The sequence below is a fragment of the Heliconius melpomene genome, chromosome 1, assembly GCF_056956725.1.
Source record: "Heliconius melpomene rosina isolate 202511_hmr_F chromosome 1, ASM5695672v1, whole genome shotgun sequence".
In the NCBI taxonomy this organism is placed as follows: domain Eukaryota; kingdom Metazoa; phylum Arthropoda; class Insecta; order Lepidoptera; family Nymphalidae; genus Heliconius; species Heliconius melpomene.
Genome location: NC_140389.1, coordinates 9,330,008 through 9,350,484, shown reverse-complemented (window position 1 = coordinate 9,350,484; position 20,477 = coordinate 9,330,008). Strand labels below are relative to the sequence as shown.

At 29.4% G+C, this 20,477-nt stretch overlaps 1 protein-coding gene across 1 annotated transcript; it reads left to right on the top strand.

Annotated features, from left to right (window-relative positions):
* On the top strand, nucleotides 1-16,637 carry LOC146541275 (clavesin-1). Its single transcript, XM_085197008.1, has 6 exons — nucleotides 1-159; nucleotides 1,726-1,967; nucleotides 8,899-9,055; nucleotides 9,633-9,775; nucleotides 14,146-14,307; nucleotides 14,776-16,637. The coding sequence occupies exons 2-6, from the start codon at nucleotides 1,740-1,742 to the stop codon at nucleotides 14,959-14,961; spliced, it is 876 nt and encodes a 291-aa protein (XP_085053134.1). The 5' UTR covers nucleotides 1-159; nucleotides 1,726-1,739; the 3' UTR covers nucleotides 14,962-16,637.
* The last annotated feature ends 3,840 nt before the right edge of the window (nucleotides 16,638-20,477 follow it).

The following is a 20,477-nucleotide window of genomic DNA, read 5'->3' as shown; positions in this document are numbered from 1 at the left end:
TCTGCCTCTTGGGGCACAATGTGGCTGGCTTATCACATATGTATAAAACGGCGGTCGGGCTGCGCGCGCGCACACTCGCTCGCTATATCTCACGCTGCACGATCAGTTTCCCGCCCCTTTGTTGTTTCCATTGGCGCGAATTTCTACTTCGCGTGTGAGGTTAGTGTGTGATTTTCACAATATTCCGTAACTAAGTTTCGTGGACAAACTGGAGCGTAGCTATACTAGTACGGCTGTGATTTGTGCCTTGTTCTAGTGTTTAATAATTATACAATTTTATGTGTATTTGCTCATTTTATATGTAGTTAATTCTTTGTTTAATCAAATTTGCGTATTAGACTTTTTTTTACTGATTGGAATAAAACTGGTGAGAATGTGAGATAATAAATTTGGAATAGGTGCCTTTTTTGTTTAGTTAGAATATATAGACAATATAGAAAAACAATAAATTTTATAATTTTTTGCAATTGCACCAATTTCCAAATCTATGTGTGCCAATCGTTGCTATTTATGTGATACGTATAATCTTAATAAAAACACATCTTTCTTTCTTTGAAATCTGCTGAAAAACTACAATAAATTTGTATATAACAAAGAAATTCAATTTAATCATTAAACATATATTTTACCTATTTTGCCTGCTTGTACATACAATAGAATCCTATAATAAATTAATCAATTAATTTAGTTTGTTAAAAATAGCCTATTGGTTGGTTTTAATAATATAAATTAGCTGTGCTATGCAGTTGACCTATGTTTATTAGCCGATAAGATGCGTCATAAAATTTACTAAAATACGATAGGTCCTTAGTTACTAATAATTTTGAAAGTATATTATTATTTACTTATTTATAAAATAAATATTTAATATCGATATTATGTGCTTTCTAAAGGACTGTTTTTTTTTGGATTCTAACGAATAAACAAAACGATCATTAAGCATGTTTTTATTGTTAGGGAAAGCATTTTCTTAAATTTTTGGATAAATGTCGCAGGAAAAGTTGTTTTTCCATAAAACAGCGTCACTTAGGTACACGTTGTTTAATGTAATTTTAATTTATTTCAGTATGCATTTACTTCAGGAGGCATTGCGTGTTGAGTGGCAGAACTCAACGCCGCGCCTTGCCTATAGAGCTTTCAGATAACCATAAAATATTTTTTTTTGCAATATAGCAATGTAAAATGTATTGCCTATAAAAAATTATTCAAAAATTAAAACAAAATGGAATACAGAACTTTAATTATAAAATTTAAGTTATTTATTTTCTTGTAAAAATTAACTAAGATATTTATTATAATTTGTACACAGCTAAACATAACTATCCAATATCAATTATAAGAATAATTTATAAACATACAATAAACAATAGTAAATAAAGCAATTTTCATTAATTATTTTATTGATAGCAATGTCCTTTTAAAATATTAATCAAGGTAGGGTACATAAATTAATTGTATTGGTCTACACTCTGTACTGAACTGACATGTGTAATTTTACGAGTATACCTACTAATTCTATATGAAAACTAGTTAACTCTATTATCATTTAAGTATGTGTATTCAAACAATATGAAGATTTTGTACGAACATATTAGTTATATATATATAGTAGGTAATATTTTAGTAGAGTTATTGTTTAACAGTTTCATTTTCAAAGTTCTAGATATTATTTTAAAAATCATATGTTGTAAGAACCCAAATAATAAATTAAAACTTGGTTTTCAGGTAAAGCACGTACAATGAGTTCAAGTGAATTTAAACTTGAGAGAAATGTGGAGTTATCGGAGGAAACAAAAGCTATTGCTGAGAAAGAACTGAGGGAGACTCCAGAGAGAGTGCGTGAAGCACTTGAGAGGCTCAGAGAACTTCTTAAGGAAGACAAAGATATACACTTCGGTGATGATGACGAGCTACTTACAATGTTGCTGCGTCCTTGCAAGTGGTATCCGGAGAGCGCCTTGGCACTAGTAAGTGTTTTTTAATGTTTTATGTAAAGTTCTCATTAGTCGCTCATGTATACAGCATTAAGTATGTATGTTATATTTACATTATTTATAAAATAGTAATTAAAAAATATAAATATAATAAAAATATTTTAAAATGTATATGTTACACCATCAGCACCTAACTTAAAAAAAGACATAAAATTCTAAGATTTTTTTTTTTAAATAACAAATGAAAATATAGCAACCAACTACTGTTCTAAATTTAAATAAATGTACGCCAGCAATTCCATAATCATTTAGTACACAGTCGGAAAGTAGATATGCATTTGCGTAACTTAAGATGGTATAGTTTGAGCAACCGTCAACTAAAGCACCTACTGGTATTCGTTTGGTTCGTCCTAGACCTCCATCGCTGTTTTTACTTTTAGTCATGACATAATAAGCAACAAGATTGTTATTTTAGATTAGTGTAATTGATATCTGTAAGTATATCTAAGCAATCGATGATTGTAATTTATGTAATAAGTATTTGGATTTTATTTTTAGTTCACGTTATTTCGAGTTTAGAAAGAAAAAACTTATAGGTTGAAGGCTTGGACGTAATGGATGTATCTTGGACCCTATATCTGAATTAATTATTTCCATTAAAAAACTAAGGGTGGCGTAGAGTTTTAATCTTCAGCTTAGGCTTGTTATTCTGTTCTCTACAATTTTTTTTCTTTCTCTTCTTCTGTTTAGCGGTATTGCGTGTCAGGTTGTAGAATTAATTGCCACATTTTGCATAATAAGACACATTTTAATAAATATAAATAAGTCCACTACTTTCGAGTTACCGACTACGCAATAACGATGTTTTGCTTATATGACTAGAAATATTATAAGTATATTCTATGAAATTAAATATTTTTTATATTTGAGATGTTTATTGCCGTGAGAATTATATAGAAAGTAATTTATTTAGGTGAAATTGTTAAATATATTTTGGTTTTTACTTTTAATGGTCAGCATTATATAAAAGTAGATAAGGTCCAAAACTTTTACTTTTTAGCCAGTAAGAGTTTGGATGTTTAGATTTTTTTATTAAAAATCAGTGGTTACCTTTAGATTAATTTAGATAGTTCTTTAAATTTTTTATCGTTAATTAATATAGTAAAAAACTAAATTTTAATTAATAAAATGGATTTAAAAGAAATATAGATGCATAATATTTGTGACTAATTTATTAAAAACATGTTTATAACATAAACTTCAGTCAGTCAGTTTAAATAAATAAAAAAAAACATAAAAAAAATATTTTAAGCTATTTCTTCTTGTGGTAAAGAAAAACTTTTATGCCTTGAAGCTTTATACAAGAACTTTTGTCACGATGTCTATTTTTATATCGTAGGTATGCGGTGTACCTACCTATGTCTTATTTGCTAAATAACTTTATATTGAACTATACATTTACATTGACACGATATTAGACATGTGCATGCAAATAATTATTTTTATAAGTAGCTTAGAAAGCTAGAGCTTTCATACTTTCTTGAATATTATAGGGTATGAGAGTCATGGTTGAACCGGACTTCAATTTCTCTAAAGAGGGGAATATTATTTATATAAAATTTATGTCAGCATTTAGATATTTCTTTACGCTCTTAAATTAGTTTTACAGTTGCTGAGGTTATTTTATCAATAAAATTAATAGTTCAGCATTTCGCTTGGAGACAGCGTAAAAATATCAAGTGCTCGCTTTAAAATTATAGGTACATATTTTATTATCGTCATTAAATAGGATTACTTTGATTACAAAATATAACAAATGAATTCAAATGAGGAAGATTAAACATTCGTATCAGTAAAATATCAGATAAAACAATTAAAATTGATTTAAATACAAAATATAATACCCTATGTTGTATAAACATATTATGTTATCCTATTTTTTAACATTTAATAAATAGTTTATTTTTTAATGTTTGAGTCGTAGGTTTTTAAATGTGTTCCTTGAATGAAACATTAACATACTAATTTGTTTTATTTCTTTTTAAGGTTAATTAACGTTTCATTTATTCACGTTATTTTCAATGTCTTTTTTATCTTTTACGTAGTATTTAAATGAAAGTCGTCTTCGCGATACGTAGAGTAGGTATATCTTTTTACTTGTTAAAACAAGTTAATAGATGGTAAAAGAATATTTTGACTAATAATTTAAGATAAAAATTTAGCTAGAAGGATGCATCTAATTACCAATTAAAAAATGGTAAAAATTATTGCAATATTTTGCTACACTAAAAATAATGATATATTAACTATATTAAAGTTTTGTATTGAAAGAAAAAGTCATATATATAAGAAATTAACTTTTTTTTCGGATGGGAACAACAAGCCAAAGATAGGCTAATGGCAATGTCAAAGGGCATTGCATCATATCGGCGGCGGCGTTGATAGTGTTATCAACATCGCTGTGTTGACATTAGGGGGCATGAACAAACTCTGCACTGTATCGGGCTTCATTGGCGGTAGATGAGACATTATAAGAGATACTTATTATGTATAGGTACCTAACGTAACCATTTTTTGCTCGGTTCAAAACGGGATATCGGTTTTATAATATTCAATTTTAATTATTGTATGAGATAAGTAAGATTTTTAAACTTTTTCATGATTTTAGAGGAATGCTCTTTTTAGAAGTGTGCTCTCGTCAATCTTTAATGTTTTCGTTAGACAAAACTTAAGTGAAAGAAAAAAGGGATATTCGTACGTATCGGTGCCTTGCTCCGGGACACCGGGACACACAAGCAAAAAACGTATCAGTCACGTTTAAAACGGGACGTCTGGTCACGTTATGTACACCTACTTAGCAACTATATGAAATTTTAAATTTAAGTGAAATATGATAAATAAATAATAATTTTACTGCAGTAAAATTATTTATATTTTGAAATAGGCAACGTAGGTAAATATAATGATTTATCGGCAAAACACTTCTTGAAGTAAGTGTAATATGAACAGTTGTCCATTAAAGTAAAAATATCTGCTATTCATGACTTTGTCATCGTGTCAAGTTTACATATGTATTGCAAAATATCCGATTGTTGCTTGTTTATTGTAAAACTATGTACGTGGCTGTTTTCAAAATTATACGTTTTAATTATTTTATTTAAAGTAAATAATCCTTAATTATCAATTTTAGGCTTACAGACGATAATATTTAAAATATTTATATTTATAGGCCGTCGTGGCGCAGCGGCACAAGGGTGTGACTATAACGCGACGGTTGCGGGTTCGATTCCCACTTGATTAAGTGAAATATTTATTTACATTTATGCTTCCATTTCCTCGCTCTGGTGTCGAGGCAAAGTGCGGCATTGAGTTCTGCCCTTTAACACACAAAGCCTCCAGAATTCGGCAGAAAGTGGGAAACGCTAGGTTCAACAAAAAACTAGGTTCCCTCTGCCTACCCTTCTGTGTGCGGGATACAGCGTAAAGATGAAGCCCTTTTTCTTAGGGATTATAATCTTTGCCTTTTAATGAAAGGAAATGGAATATATAACTGTAATAAAAATATTTATTATAAATAACTTTAATGTTTATAAGTAAATATTAAAAGTTTTTCTATATAAATATCCAAAGATATTATCAGATACTATCGCAATGATTGTGTAAAGGAAACTATCAATACCAATTACAAATAACTTAAATAAGATTAGTTTAGTGCACTTTGTACACTACACTATGTTATCTCTGTATTGTTTATCACAACTGATAGTAGTTGACCGAGGTTTGTCTGATAACCGAGATCCGGTGTCCGGGCGTTAGAAATAGAAAATAAAGAAATTGTTTGTTATTTTTATTTTTAAATATGTTATTAATGTTTTTAGGATTCTGTAACTTGAAAAGAAAAAACGGAATAGAATCGCTTGTTGTCCGTCTGTCTGTCTGTTAAGAGAATTTATCTAGAGATCACATGGAGGTATTAAGTTAAAATTAATATCATATGATTAGGTCTATGATCCCTTGAAGCACAGAAAAAATGAAAGTTTCTAAGTCAACGGAAAACCTATATGGTATACATCTTACGGACCTACAGTTATTAAATTTGGTACGAAGTGAGAACTACAATTCCATTCATACAAAATGAATGCGCACTTTAAGTGTGTCAAATTTTATAAGTTATACTTTGCTAAATTAGGTACTATATGGGGGGCGAGTCCGACTCGCACTTAACCGTTTTTTTATACATTAGACTAGACCAACTTGTAACAAATAATTTTCCATATTACATAGGTAATGAGGGAACTAAGTTAGCAACAAAATTGTTGTCTTATATAACATGTTGCCATAAATCATTGCTTAACATTGGTATCGAGAAGCGTGGTAGGTGCCTGTGCATTTACATAATTTCATATTTAGAGTTTTTATTTTTAATTCACATAATATAATTGATATATATAGTAAATATATATAATTTTTTTTTTCCTACTTTTGTCTCCATTTGCAATGAATTTAAAGCCTTATGAAATTTGAAATAGTGCTTTTAAAACTCTTATTTATTTTAATTTGAGTCTATACAGCAAAACATGAAAATAATATAATTTAAAAAATATTTCATAATTTTTTTGTAGTAAATAACTCGTTTATAAAGCTATTGATTATAAGTGAGATAGATTCATAAATTCTACTCAGGTAGACTACTACTGCCGAAAAGTCACACCTTGAATATAAAATTGAAACCACATCGATGTAGTCAGACAGTTTATTCCAAAGTAGACGGTGCGTTCTTCCTGCACTTTGCAATTATTTGTTCGTTTTCATTTAATTGATGTTTAAGTCAATAAAGAAAAAATATTTGAAAAAGATGTAGGTAATATGAACATTAAGTGACAATGTTACCACAAGTAAAAAAAAACTTATGTAGATGACATAAAAGAAGAAAAATGAATTTAAATCATTGAAAAATTTGAACTAGATAGAACTATATAGAAGTATATAGAACTATATAAATAAAATATAATCTAATAGAGTAAATTAACAGCAAGAATTGATAAATAAAAAAGTTTTTTTTAATTTCACATCATGTGCCATAGGCAGAGGAAAGTCCCATCATGCTAATTGCTACTTACCACTTCTTGTCAATTTAAGAAATATTGCACATGAGGTGGAAATCCAACGACCTAGTTTGCTTAACCAAATTACTGAATTTAAAAAAAAAATAAACAAAAAGGAGGATTAAACCGTAATATAACTTTGATAAAAAGTTTATTAATTTTATCCAGCGTATTAAAATGCACCGTATATAGTGCCTAGTTTAGATTTATAAAAAAAAAGTTCTATTATAAATTAATTGATTTCTTGATTTTGATATTAGATAATACCTTCACAGCATCTACATATAAATTATGCATTTGATTTTTTCTCCATTTTCAAATAGTATCTCAAATTAGATTTTAGAAAAATGATTACTTTTTGTTGTAGAAATTCTAAATAAAAGGATAAGATCAACAAGTTTTATATCGGCTAACAGGCTCAGGTATGAGAGACAATTTAGTAGACGGTTGCTAGTCGCTAGTCAGCAATCGCGTTGTGTTTATCGCAATCTGTCGTTAACCTGCCTCTTTGGTAACTTTAATGCATGCCGTCGAGCACTGCTTCTTGAGTACGGCACCAGCATAATTATAAAACTAAATTGCACGTGCTGAAGGTCATTTCGCTTTCATATTATACTGCTATTGTTTTAAAAGTGAATGACCTTATTTACTGGCCAATTATATTTACGAACGATTAGAAATTTGTATAATATTTTTAATCTTATTGTTAGTATAATGTGGGATAGGCCAAACAAAATTTGGATATAAAAGTTTGGGCATTTTGGACAAAAGAATCGGCATCAGATTTTGTCTCTTCTTTGTTTTAAGTTTTAAGTAACAGCTGTCGCTTTCAGCTTAAAACGTACCAATTCCATACAAAATGATCCTATTTTCTGCAATTCAATCAATTTATCTATGCGTATTTCATATCATCATTATGTTCACCAGCGAAGATATCTTAAGAAAAGTACGCGGAAATCATCGCATTTACATAAATGGCATAAAATTTCATTGTTTATTTAAGTTGGCCTTTGTGCATAATGAAATAAATTACTCACCAGTAACTCGATTATTGCTAAGTTTCCACATTATCGAAATTAACAAGGAAATTGAGGCCAATCGTAGCGCAGGTGCGCAAGTAACGTAACGGAAGTGTCTTAACGGGAACGAAGTGTCTTAACACTGGTTCCCTCTGCCTACCCTGTTAGTGCGGGATACAGCGTGAAGATTAAAAAAAAAACAAGGAAATCGTGCGCATTATGTATAAATTGCCAATGTAAACGGTTCGCATGTTATGATAACACAACTTTATAATAACATCGCTTTGTAATACTCGTATCAGTTGTCAATATTTTTTATTTTAAAACAAAGCAGTTGATGGTATAACTTGTTTTACAAATACTTGAAAATGTAAGGGAAATATCGACTGCATTTTGTTTATTTGCAAAAAAAATATAGGAGAATTATAAAAACTTTTAATGGCGGACATTTAAATAGTACCATTTTTTGTTTAGCAACCACTATGAAATATATACTTATAATTATGAAATTTTGCTAACGACGCTATTTTAAGCTTCTTGATGTCTATCATATAACGATTACTAAGTATGGACAGACACGCGAATTTGAAAAGGTGTGTAACGAAGGTCTCATCACTATTTTAGCTAATAATAATTTCTAAATAAATGTTATAAGTTTTATAATAATTAACCACCATCGATATTGGTGATCGGGAAAGGAGAGTCTTATCACTAGGTTCCCTCTGCCTACCCTGCTCTGTGCGTGATACAGCGTGAAGCTACAACATCTATTATATATTAACGTAAAGTATAATTAATATTTGTGTTTTTTTTAAAAGTATTTTTGTGTTTATTTTCTAGATGCATCGGATCGCAGAGTTTAAACGCGACAATGCGAGCCTCTTGGATGGGTTACTACCAGATCAGGAAAAAGATGCTTTTCTTGACCATAAAGTTGTGAACGTCATGAAAGGACGTGACGACAAGGGAAGGAGAGTGCTCATGGTAAACGTCGGAGGTGAGACAAATGCATTAATTCCTGGATTGATATTAGAACATTATTACTTGGGCTAGTAGAAGTAGTAAAAAATCGAGATGTTACGTATTATGTGAATTTTATTTTATGAAATAATTTTCTTATATTTTTATAAGTTAAATTGTACTGCAATCATATTAGCTAATGAGTTAAATGATGGCAAGTGCTAAATGTAGCTTAAAGTTGATTTTTGTAATAAATTATCTATATTAGCACTTTATAATTGTTTAGTAACTAGGTGTAATAGTTTTGGTTTGTACATGTTAAATGCATGTAATTATAATTATGATTGTTGTAAGGAGACACATAGGTATTCATTAATCTTTATGATCTATTCAGTTATCTGCCATCAACTTTAATTACTAAATAAATGTTATTTATTTAACGACTTATGAAGTTTGCAAATGTTAAACAGAACGGTTGTCCATGAAATACTGTTTAAGACTGAAATTAAAATGAAGTAACCTGTAAACATATAAATGACAATTTTTATTTAATTGGTTGTATTGAAAATTGTTGTTTTATGGATTTAATAATAATAAATAAAGTACCATTTTAGGGACATGGGACACTAAAAAGGTGACAGCAGATCAGCTGTTCAGGCTGTTCTACTTAATCCATGAGGCAGCGATGCTAGAACCTGAATCTCAAGTGCGAGGTACCGTCGTTATTATGGACTTCCACAACATGGGTTGGAGTCAGGTGCGTTATTTTGCTATATGATTTTAGTTGATGAATTACATTAAATAAAAAAAAAACTATACACGTTACTTTATCTTAGTAAGTTACTTTATCAATTTCAATGGACTTGTACCTACCTACCTCGATTTAATTTGAGAAAAGACATTATCATTATTATTCTTGTAATATTTATGTATATATTTAATATTTGATTTCTTATAAAAAAATCTTAGAAATCTTAAATAAAATATACTTATTTTAAATGATGATAAATATATTTAAAATTATGCTAGTCTACAGAAGATAGCAGAGTAGTAGTAAAAATAAATGTGACTGTACAAGAATACGTTAATAAGTATATAGATATTTATTAAAGAACACTACTGCGGTGCTATGATTCATTTTAATTAAATATTGTTTGTATTGTTTTAACTTGAAATGAATAACGCAACAAAGTTGGCAAACAATTAACTGCTTTTAAAAAAATAATATTATTGATATTGTAGATATTGCACCTGAAATTTATGTTTTTGAAAGAATTGTGGAAAGTTTATATTTTTATACTGCATTATTCACTAGTAAAAAAATAAGATGCATTCGTGTAATTCCAAAGTACATACGAAATGCTGAATTCCAGGTAGATCGGTTAGGGTAGCCTAGGACTCCTTAGGGTACCTAGTAAGCTGGCATTGCTAAGACAATAATATTGCTTCATATACGATTTCCAGAGGTACCCGAATGCACTTTATACTAATTCTTTAAATAATAATTTTTAGGATGGATCTATCAATGCAGTAAAATAAATTTGAAGTGTATATTTATTCAATAATTGTTCTTGAGATGACTTTCATATCAAATGTTAAAGAGATAAATAAAAATATATATATATAAATATATTGTCACCTATAAATAAAACACTGCTAGACAGACTATAAGCGCTTTCACTGCGCGTGCGCGCAGCACGTGCTGATTGCAAAACCACATACAATTATAAATACCTACTTGTGTAAATAAGCACTAATATTTCTTAATATATTCAAATACCTTTTTTATATAATATCTTGAATATTTGGCCAAAAATATTTTTCATTGTCAGTGAGTGATGAAAATGAGTACTTAATAAGTTAATATTTATTCATAAATCGTGGTTAATATGTAAAATTGTTTTGTCTATAAATAAATCTTTTGTTAAAATCATCGACCTTTGCACGTATGTAATGATTCATTAGCTGGTAGAAGTGTAAGAGACAAGCAAAGTACGATGACAAAGTAGGCATATTTTAGGACAAAGATGCGGATTATACAAAGACTATCCATTGTCTCTTTATCGTGTGTTGTGTTGCGTAGTTACAAAACAATTGTTAGATTTATTTCTATTCTAGAGCAAGTGCCTTGACTTCTCTGTTTGGTCTACTTATCAATAACTTAATGAATAGTAAATAAATATAATGGTTTCTTTCGTTCAATATGAACGATTTTTTTTCATGCACCTGTATCATTTTGCGGATGAGTGTTCCCTTAATTGCCTTTAGCCAAACTAGGGAAATATCATTATCTACTTTTACTTGTGGGTGTTATTACCACCAGAAAATGTGTTATTAAAAGAAAAAAAGCATTCAAATTTGAGCCGGACCCACCCATCGAGGGTTCTGTACTGATATCATGATTGAAGGTCCACGAGAAGTAGAACTTATAAAAGTTGACAAATTTATGTTTGGACTATGCACTAATTTTGTATAAATTAAACTATATAAGTAAATGTATAAAAATATAAATTTGCCAAGGGTTTGTTGTGTGATATACTTGTAAGTCACCAATTTTTAGCTAATAATTCGCGGCTAATTTGGAGAAAAAAGATCTTGACAGACAGACAACGAAATGATTCATTTTTTCTATTGAGTTGCGGAAGCCTAAAACTTGTTTAAATGTAAACTTTATAGTATTAAAATATTAATTATAAATAATATTTTATTAATTACAAATTTAGATAAATAATTCAGTAATAAGGTATTACATGCATATACATCATACGTTTTCAAACAGGATCTGATATCATTGGCCTTGATTCATAAGTAGATATATATACGTAGCACTAGATACTATATATAATAAATGATTATTAAAATATATTCATCAACCTTTATCGTAAACAATTAAAGACATTTCATAACCACTACAATGTAGCAATTTCTTTCAAGAGTCATGGAAAATTGTAATTTTGTTGAAAATTAAAACTAGACTTTATGTTTATTAATTTTAATATGAATAATATTTAATTATAAATTAAATAATATTTCAATTTACGTAATATTTAAACAAATTGTGTATTAATAAAAATATATTATTTTGACCTTAGAAACAAATTTTGCAACCTACAACTGATGATAGCAGTCGATTTAACATCGCTCATTTGACCTCACCATTAACGCAGTAAAATATTTAACCAAACAATCTTACATGGCAGCTAATAGTCGATATATATAGGTAACAGCACCTACTAAATAGTTTAAATTATAATAATTTCGATGCAAATCACGCTTAAACTTCATTGTTGTTTGCCTATTATTGATTGAATAAATTTCAAATAACTTTGCTTACTTCCTTATCTCATTTGATCTCGTAAGGAAATTTATTGAAAATAGATTTCCTTGTAAGTATGTTGATAAGGGGTACCCCCTTAAATAAAGAGTGTTGAAAAGGAAAATTGTACTTTGAGGTTTCAGCTCAAGGGTCGTCACGTTCGAGGCTACATATCAGTTTTATATTCTTAGAACGTGTACTCATTTACTTATACAATTTATCTCGCGGTCATTGCTATTTATCGTATATCATCTTCTAAGAGAATGATCGCAAAGGCAACCTCAATAATATGGAAAAATATTTTTTTTTTTATCTTTCAGTCTAAATCATATTGCTATCTTTTTCATACAATTTATATTATTGATACAGGAAATCTCGGTGATTATCTAAATCAGCAATTTCTTGATATATTTGTGTTAAGATCTAAAAAACTGCTAATTAAATTTCTACGCGCTTAGGTATATTGACATTTATGTTTATTTTTTTAAATTATTTTTTATACGAATCATACTATTAAATTGACAATATTACACAATTAAGTAAAACAAAAAATGTAAACACGAATTTTGCCGTATTCGCCGTTTACATACGATAATAGGTCAATATTTTAGTCAAACTTCCGCTCATTGTCAATATACGAGTATGCAGGATACGATGTTTCCTTGGGAAATATCATTGACAAAGTTACTGCCTAATTTGTGTTGTTTGTATGTTGGTCTGTGTGGTACATACCTACCTACCTGCCTACCTACCTACCTACCTACCTACCTACCTACCTACCTACCTACCTACCTACCTACCTACCTACCTACCTACCTACTACCTAGTATTTATGTACATATCGGATCTCTAGTGCTGACCTCTGTCAGCCGCAATTAGGATAGCTCTCGTGTTACAAATACCACGTTTCGCCTTAACGTTTTTGTCCAATGTTTTTGTTAGGGAAATGTGACACTGAATGATTACATGCATACCTTTAGTAGATGATTTGTCATAATAAATAACAGTTTCTTATTTCTTGCCGTTTATGTTATAATAAGTTTAATGGTATCTAGCTCTTTATACTAAGATTTAATATATAAAATAATTTTAAATTTACAATAATAAATAAAAAGAACTGTGTAGTCTTTCGGGTGCAAACAACTTTCTGAATAAATCACAACTCACAAGATATAAATAAAATTTATTGATAATTTGGTGACGTCAAATAATGATTTATCGATTTCACTTTAGCTTATGTAACATAATGAATTCAACCCGTTCTTATTTTTTTAATTTGATTACTAGCATTACAAATTACCTAACGCAATATTATCTTGTCCAAAATGTTAATGTTGTGGGTTTTATAAAGAACTGCTGACTGCAATTGTAGTTGCTAGGAACATGCAACTACAAATACAAGGATTATTTTAATTTTATTACTTGAAACATTTGAAATAATCGATATTTTTTTAGTTGTCTTGTTTAAATCTAACTTTATTATATTTTTTATGTTATTTAAATATTGAACTGTTAGTCTGTCAGTATCACAATATTCCTGAGCATTAACCAAATTCCATCTCATGATATCCAAGTACAAAATTTGCATGGTGCAAGTCAGGTTTTAAAAGACTGCTTTTTAAGACGTACAAATTAAAGATGCTCAGGGGAGAACCTGTTCGGCAAACACGCTTAAAGCAGGAATAACGGATTCATGCCAGGAAATTTTAACATGTTATATAAATATATTAAGTATATATGTAGCTTCATTCCCCATATTCAGTTTATTATACGAACTTATTTAGTTACTTATATTTCATTTTATTTTTCAGACTATGGGCCTTACACCGGCATTCTCAAAGCGTCTGCTGACTTTCATCCAAGATGCTATGCCTCTTAGATTAAAGGAAGTGCACTTTGTAAAAGAACCCATGATCTTTAATGTTGTATGGAAAATGTTCAAGCCTTTGATCAGAGAAAAACTAAAGAACAGAGTAAGTTTTTGTGCTCTTTTTTAATCTTATGAAAAAAAAATGATAGGTTTGGTGTATAACATGCAAATTAACATCTTCACACTTTTTCCGGAAAGGCAGGGAAGATCGATCTTTATTTCTCAGAGTTACATTTTTTCAAGTGGGAATCGAACCTGCAACCATGGCGTTTATAATCAGACTCTGATTCACAGCACGACAGTGTCAAAGAACTATGATGATATCTAATTGGATTTATTTCCGCTTATTTCTAGCTACATTTGTTGAAAAATTTAAATTAGTTTTATTTTCATACAACCGGGACATATTTATTTTATGTTTTAAAAAAAATCACATTCTGTTATTCGAATCTATAGAAAGTCATTTATTCATATGAGTCATGTTACGTTTACTTCATTGTAGCTACTTGATTTAGTGTGACATAAGAAATTATAAATAAGTATCTATATTAACTAACATTCGTATATACAGATATTCTTCCACGGATCAAAAATGAATTCTCTCCACAAGCACATAGCTGCCACCCACCTGCCGGCGGACTACGGCGGCGAGCTGGACGCCATCGACTACTCCGCCGCGGACTGGTACCCCGTCATCAACGACGTCCTGCCCCATATACATAATTGGAACACCTACGGATTCGTTAAGAAAACGTAATTACTTATATGGGATTCTTTACCAAGGCCAGCTTTGTGATTACGATTATTTGACTTGATTTGTTTTAAGCGGTTTCTGGAGGAAATCAATTCGATTGTAATTTTTTTAATATTTGTTATCTCAGAAGTTTAGACTGGGTGAACTGATTTTGTTGATTTTATTATTCAAATAAAAAAAAAGCGGGTTCCCGTGTGGTCCCATTTTAATTTGGTCCAGTTTTAACTTTTTTATTCATGAGAAATTCACATAAGTCTTAAATTTGCATAGTTTACTGTTTAAGGACGGTTTTTTAAATAATAATATATGAGCTTTCCTCTTTACCTTTCTCTTTGATGCTCGTTAGTCTAGTAGGAACATTATCTTATCAGAGAATGTCATAATATGGCGTTAATGATTTCCTACCTATGATATTGTACGTATGCATCGCTAAAATTACATTTCTTAAAGACACATAAGAAATATCACATCAGCGTGAGAGACTTTCACCTTATACACCAAGTACATTAAAAACATTTAAGTACTGCGCAAAAAATAATTTCTATAAAAAAATATAATTTATATTAACTAATTTATAGGTTTACAGTTAATTGTTTATAATCGTAATCACATAGCATATAATAATTTTGATAGATACTTACTCGTGTATTAGATAATTATTTGGGGTCTTGGTTCCTTTTAGATTTAGGTAGCTATTTGCCATATTTAGAAAGCATGCGTAAGTTGCATAAACAATATTTTGAGATAATGTTGTTTTTTTTATAATATTAAATTTGTATGGTGAAAAATCTAATTAGTAGTGTGCCTGTCGATGTGCCTTATATAAGTAGAATAGATAATTTGAACATTTATTAAATAATGTTAATAAATATTGTTAATGACTGATAAGAGCGTGTTAAATGGTATGTACAAAATATTTTTTAAATTTATTTATAAATGCTGATAGTTCATTTTGTATATCAACTACTCGTATATAGCTAAGTATCAACCAAAAATGTTAGTGTTCCGATTTTAACCTTTGATCGTTTAATCGCTTAATTAAGTGCTTTTACTTTTTTTCTAGTGAAATTGAATTCGACTTTTTTATATACGTATTTTATTAAGTAAATATATATTTTATGAACATTTTGGATGACTATAAAGATTATTATATATTTTATTGTTGAATAATGGTACAGATAAATGGTTCATTTATAATTGAAATTAACTTTGCAATGCCTAACTTCCTTGACTTAGTTTTAAAAAAAATCGATAGTATATTAATAGAGCATTAAATATCTAGATTTTTATTCTCTATTTTTCTAGACATTTTAGTGATTAGTTAAAGATTTTTAGTAAAAAATTAGAAATAAGTAGAAATGTTTTATATGTATTGTGAAAGTAAGCAAAAAGTGGGCGAATATCATGACATTTTGTATTGTAAAAGAACTGTACTTTTAAATTTTATAAAAATATCTTTGACATTATATTAGATATTATAAATTTATATTATGGTTTTCGTGACATCGTTATTTCATTTCTATTAATGTTGGCTTTAACTTTGCTTCCATTAATGACCAAAGATGGCTCAATAATAAATAATAATTACATTTCTTTTGGTTAATAATTGCTCAAGAAGGATATTTTTTTTACTTTATTTTGTTTAAATTTTTTAATATAATAAATATAATATATACCTACCTGATGTTTTTCTATGCTTAGACCCCCTGATTAGTGCTCGCAGTCAATCCTCTAAATTCTATCTATTCTCTTCTCTTATTCTCTACAGGTAGTTAAAAATATGATAATTATTAATAATGTGTGTATTAAATGCTCATTCATTACCCAATTAGAAAATAAATTTTTAATAAAAATACTGGATTGAAATTTGCAATTATGGGCAATTGAATTACTAAGCATCAAATGATTAATTTAATAAATAAGTAATACAAAAGATTTAAACTAAAGTTAAGATTTATATACGATATATTATTAAATCAATTTAAGATATTTGTTCAGTTAAGTACAACTTTACGATAACATAATATTTTTAACCGCCTGTTAAAAATATAGAAGCAATATAGTAGTAAAACTATATTTCTCCTATAGAAATATTTAATTTTGTTTTGTCACTCCTAATTTCAGACGCGTGCTCTTTTCATTATATTTATAATTTTAATTAAATCGCGCCTGAAAGAGGATTTTCAATTATTACGCGTTAATAGTGTTCAACAACAGCAAATGAACAATTTTTCAAAGGCGTCATTTCCATACGTAACGCTTGATGTAAACTAAAAAAATAAATCAGCTACACGCTGTATCCCGCACACAACAGGGTAAACAGACGGAAGCTAGTGCTAAGACACTTCGTTCCCCACTTTCCGGTGAATTCAGGAGGCATTGCGTGTTGTGTGGCGGAACTCAACGCCGCGCTTTGCCTCTACACCGGAGCAAAGAATTAAAATGTATAGTGTATTTAAATAAATATTTTATTTTCCCGAGTGGGGATCGAACTCACAACCAATCGAGTTTACAGTCACACTTTGTGCCGCTGCGACGACTGGCCTCAACTCAAATATAAAATACGAAGAGAATTTTATATAATTGCTCGTCTTTCAATAAGCTTAATGTATATTGACCTAACAAAACGTTCTTTATTAATAATAATTAGTAGAACAAACATTATATCTCTTGAAGAAGCGCATAAATACTAATAGTCTTAATGAAGGCCAAAGTACGAGTACACGAGTACAAGAGTGAGGTTAATTAAAGAATGCTTTATATTTGCTCCATGAACGTGATCTTTATTCTTTACATAAGTAAGTATGCTACTGTATAATATTATCATTACATGTGTTTGTATCTATTAAGAAACGACATATGAGCTAAAGCCTAGTAGATATTTGGAGTCAACTTATTTTTCAACTAGTGGACCCGGACGCGGCTACGCCTGCTTCAACTATAAGAATATTTATTAAATATATTCATGAAATTATTTTCAATTCTCAATAGAATTAGTAAGAAAATATAAGCTCAAATAATCAAAAAGAATAATAAGTAGATACACATTATTAGAAAAAATTATCTGAGTTATTGAAATGAACTAACAAAAGGATTAAAAGTAACTAAAGGATAGGTATTCTTAATATTAGAAAAAGTACCTAAAGTTTTCCGTACGTGATATCGACTCTACGAAATAACTAAACATTTCTCTCTATTAAGTAGGATAATTTTAGCGGGCAATATCAAATAAAATAAGAAGAGAATCAAAGTGTATTTTAAATTAATTATAAACAACAAATAAAGTTCGAAAATGTATGAAGATTTATAAAACCGTCAACGTCATCTGCCCGTTCGCGTCGGTCATACTGTGCCGCCCGCTAGGTGGCTAGGTCATTTGGAATCAGTGACATCTCCTTAATTATTTATTAGAATGTTATCCAGTAAACTATAATTTCAATCTAGATAAAATGCTAAAAGTGACTATTATATTTATTTTCATAAGGATGAATATAAAAACGTCGCAGTAGCGGTCGCGTAGCAACGACGGGTGTTATTAACATGGCAGAATAAATTGCATGTCAAATTAGAATGTACTTTAAAATATATTAGTATATATGTGTAATGTAATGTTATATAGCCTATAGCACTTCTGAAGAATGCAGCTTTCATACAAAACAAAAACAATGAAAATCGGACCAGTAGATCCAGAGATCTTAGCGTTCAAACAAACAAACAAACAAACAAACAAACAAACAAACAAACAAACAAACAAACAAACTCTTCCGCTTTATTATATTAGTATAGATTCACATAAATTGTTATCTAAGTATATATATAAACTCGAAAGGTCACTCACTCATCACGAAATCTCAGAAACTACAAGTGCTAGGAATCTCAAATTTTGCATAGGAGTTATTTATAGGACGTAGGTACTCATGGAGACAGAAATTAATAATAACGTAGTTCACGCAGGCGAAGCCGCGGGCGGGCCGCTAGTAATATATATTCTTAAAATAGAAATGTGAAGCAGTAATTTCCAATTTAATTTATTATCTGTAAAAAATATCCAATATTAATTGTGTTTTATTATCTTCGAAGCAATATTCAGATCAAGGTATCATTAAATGATTTCCTTTGTTCATTGTAGTAAATTGCTTAGCTTACAAAGAACAATTGCTTAGCTGCTACTTTAAAAATTACCTTCAGGCTCATATTCATCTGAGATTTTTTACAAAAGAACCAGTTGATCAAAACAAAAACACGAAGACAGAACCTTGTGTCTTAACCACTAGATACTTACTCTCTGCCTTCTCTGCTGTATGCGGAATATAGAGTGAGGTTAAAGAAATATACAAAATGTCTTAAAAACTACCAAGTAAAACCAGAGACTATTAATTCGGAAACTAAAGACATATTAAAGGCAAAAAAGGTAGACCTATGTAGAGAATCCATTGGGGAGATATCGGATACTCTTGACTTTCTTGACTTAGCATAATAAGCACGTTTAAATTTAATTTATTTTTGTTATAATCGTCCTCTCTGTTTGTGGACAAATTGCTTCGATGACTCTTACTCGTAATGGTAATGTAAAAGAAGTGGAAATTATGGTTTACAGCAATATACATTGTATATATATTTTATTGAAAAGAAGAAACTTAATAGCCTGTTAAGTCTACGATGGACCCTGTATCCGCACGGTCCAAACGCCTGTAATACAAGTTATTTATTGTGGAATATATTTATTTAAAAGATAATTTTCCACTTTATAAATTAATCAAAACATTCCACACTTAGGAAAGAAAAATACTTATTAAGAAAACGTATAAAAATAACTATTATAAAAATATATTTTTTAATACGTTTTCTTAATAATTATTAATCAAAGCATATTTTTATAAGAAGATATTGTGATAAAGTCCATATAATATTTTCTTTTTTATTTATTCCTAACAGGGAAGGCAGAAATAACGGAGTGCCAAACACTCTGTTTCTGCATACGTCTTTCACCTCGTCCACCGTCATCAACACATGCATGCCCTGCGAGAATGATCCTTCTATATAAGAAAATTCCTTATATAAGAAAAAAATATTTTTCTTATGTCCTTTTTCTACTTCCTTCTATTTTACATAAGATATAGATAGATATATTTAAACCCCTTTTGTGGCGCAGAGGGTTGCGGGTGAGATTCCCTAGCGGGTAATGATTATTGTAATTATATAAAATATGATAAGAAAAATCACGGTATTAAAACAAAACAAAATCGTCATAATAAATACATACATTACAAGAGAATAAAAAATATAGTTAAAAGAATCATAGTTTGTTAAACGTTAAAAAACCTTACGTATTACAAAATAACATACAGTACGGTCAACGAGTCGTGGTCACCCTGAAGTTAGTTAGTAAATGCATTTGATTTTATGATTTCTCTTACATTTCATTATTTTCCTATCGAGTGAACATTGCGCAAAAGGTCAGAAAATCTAACTTCAGGACGACCACAACTTCTTAATGGTACTGTTGTCTGTTGTCCTCA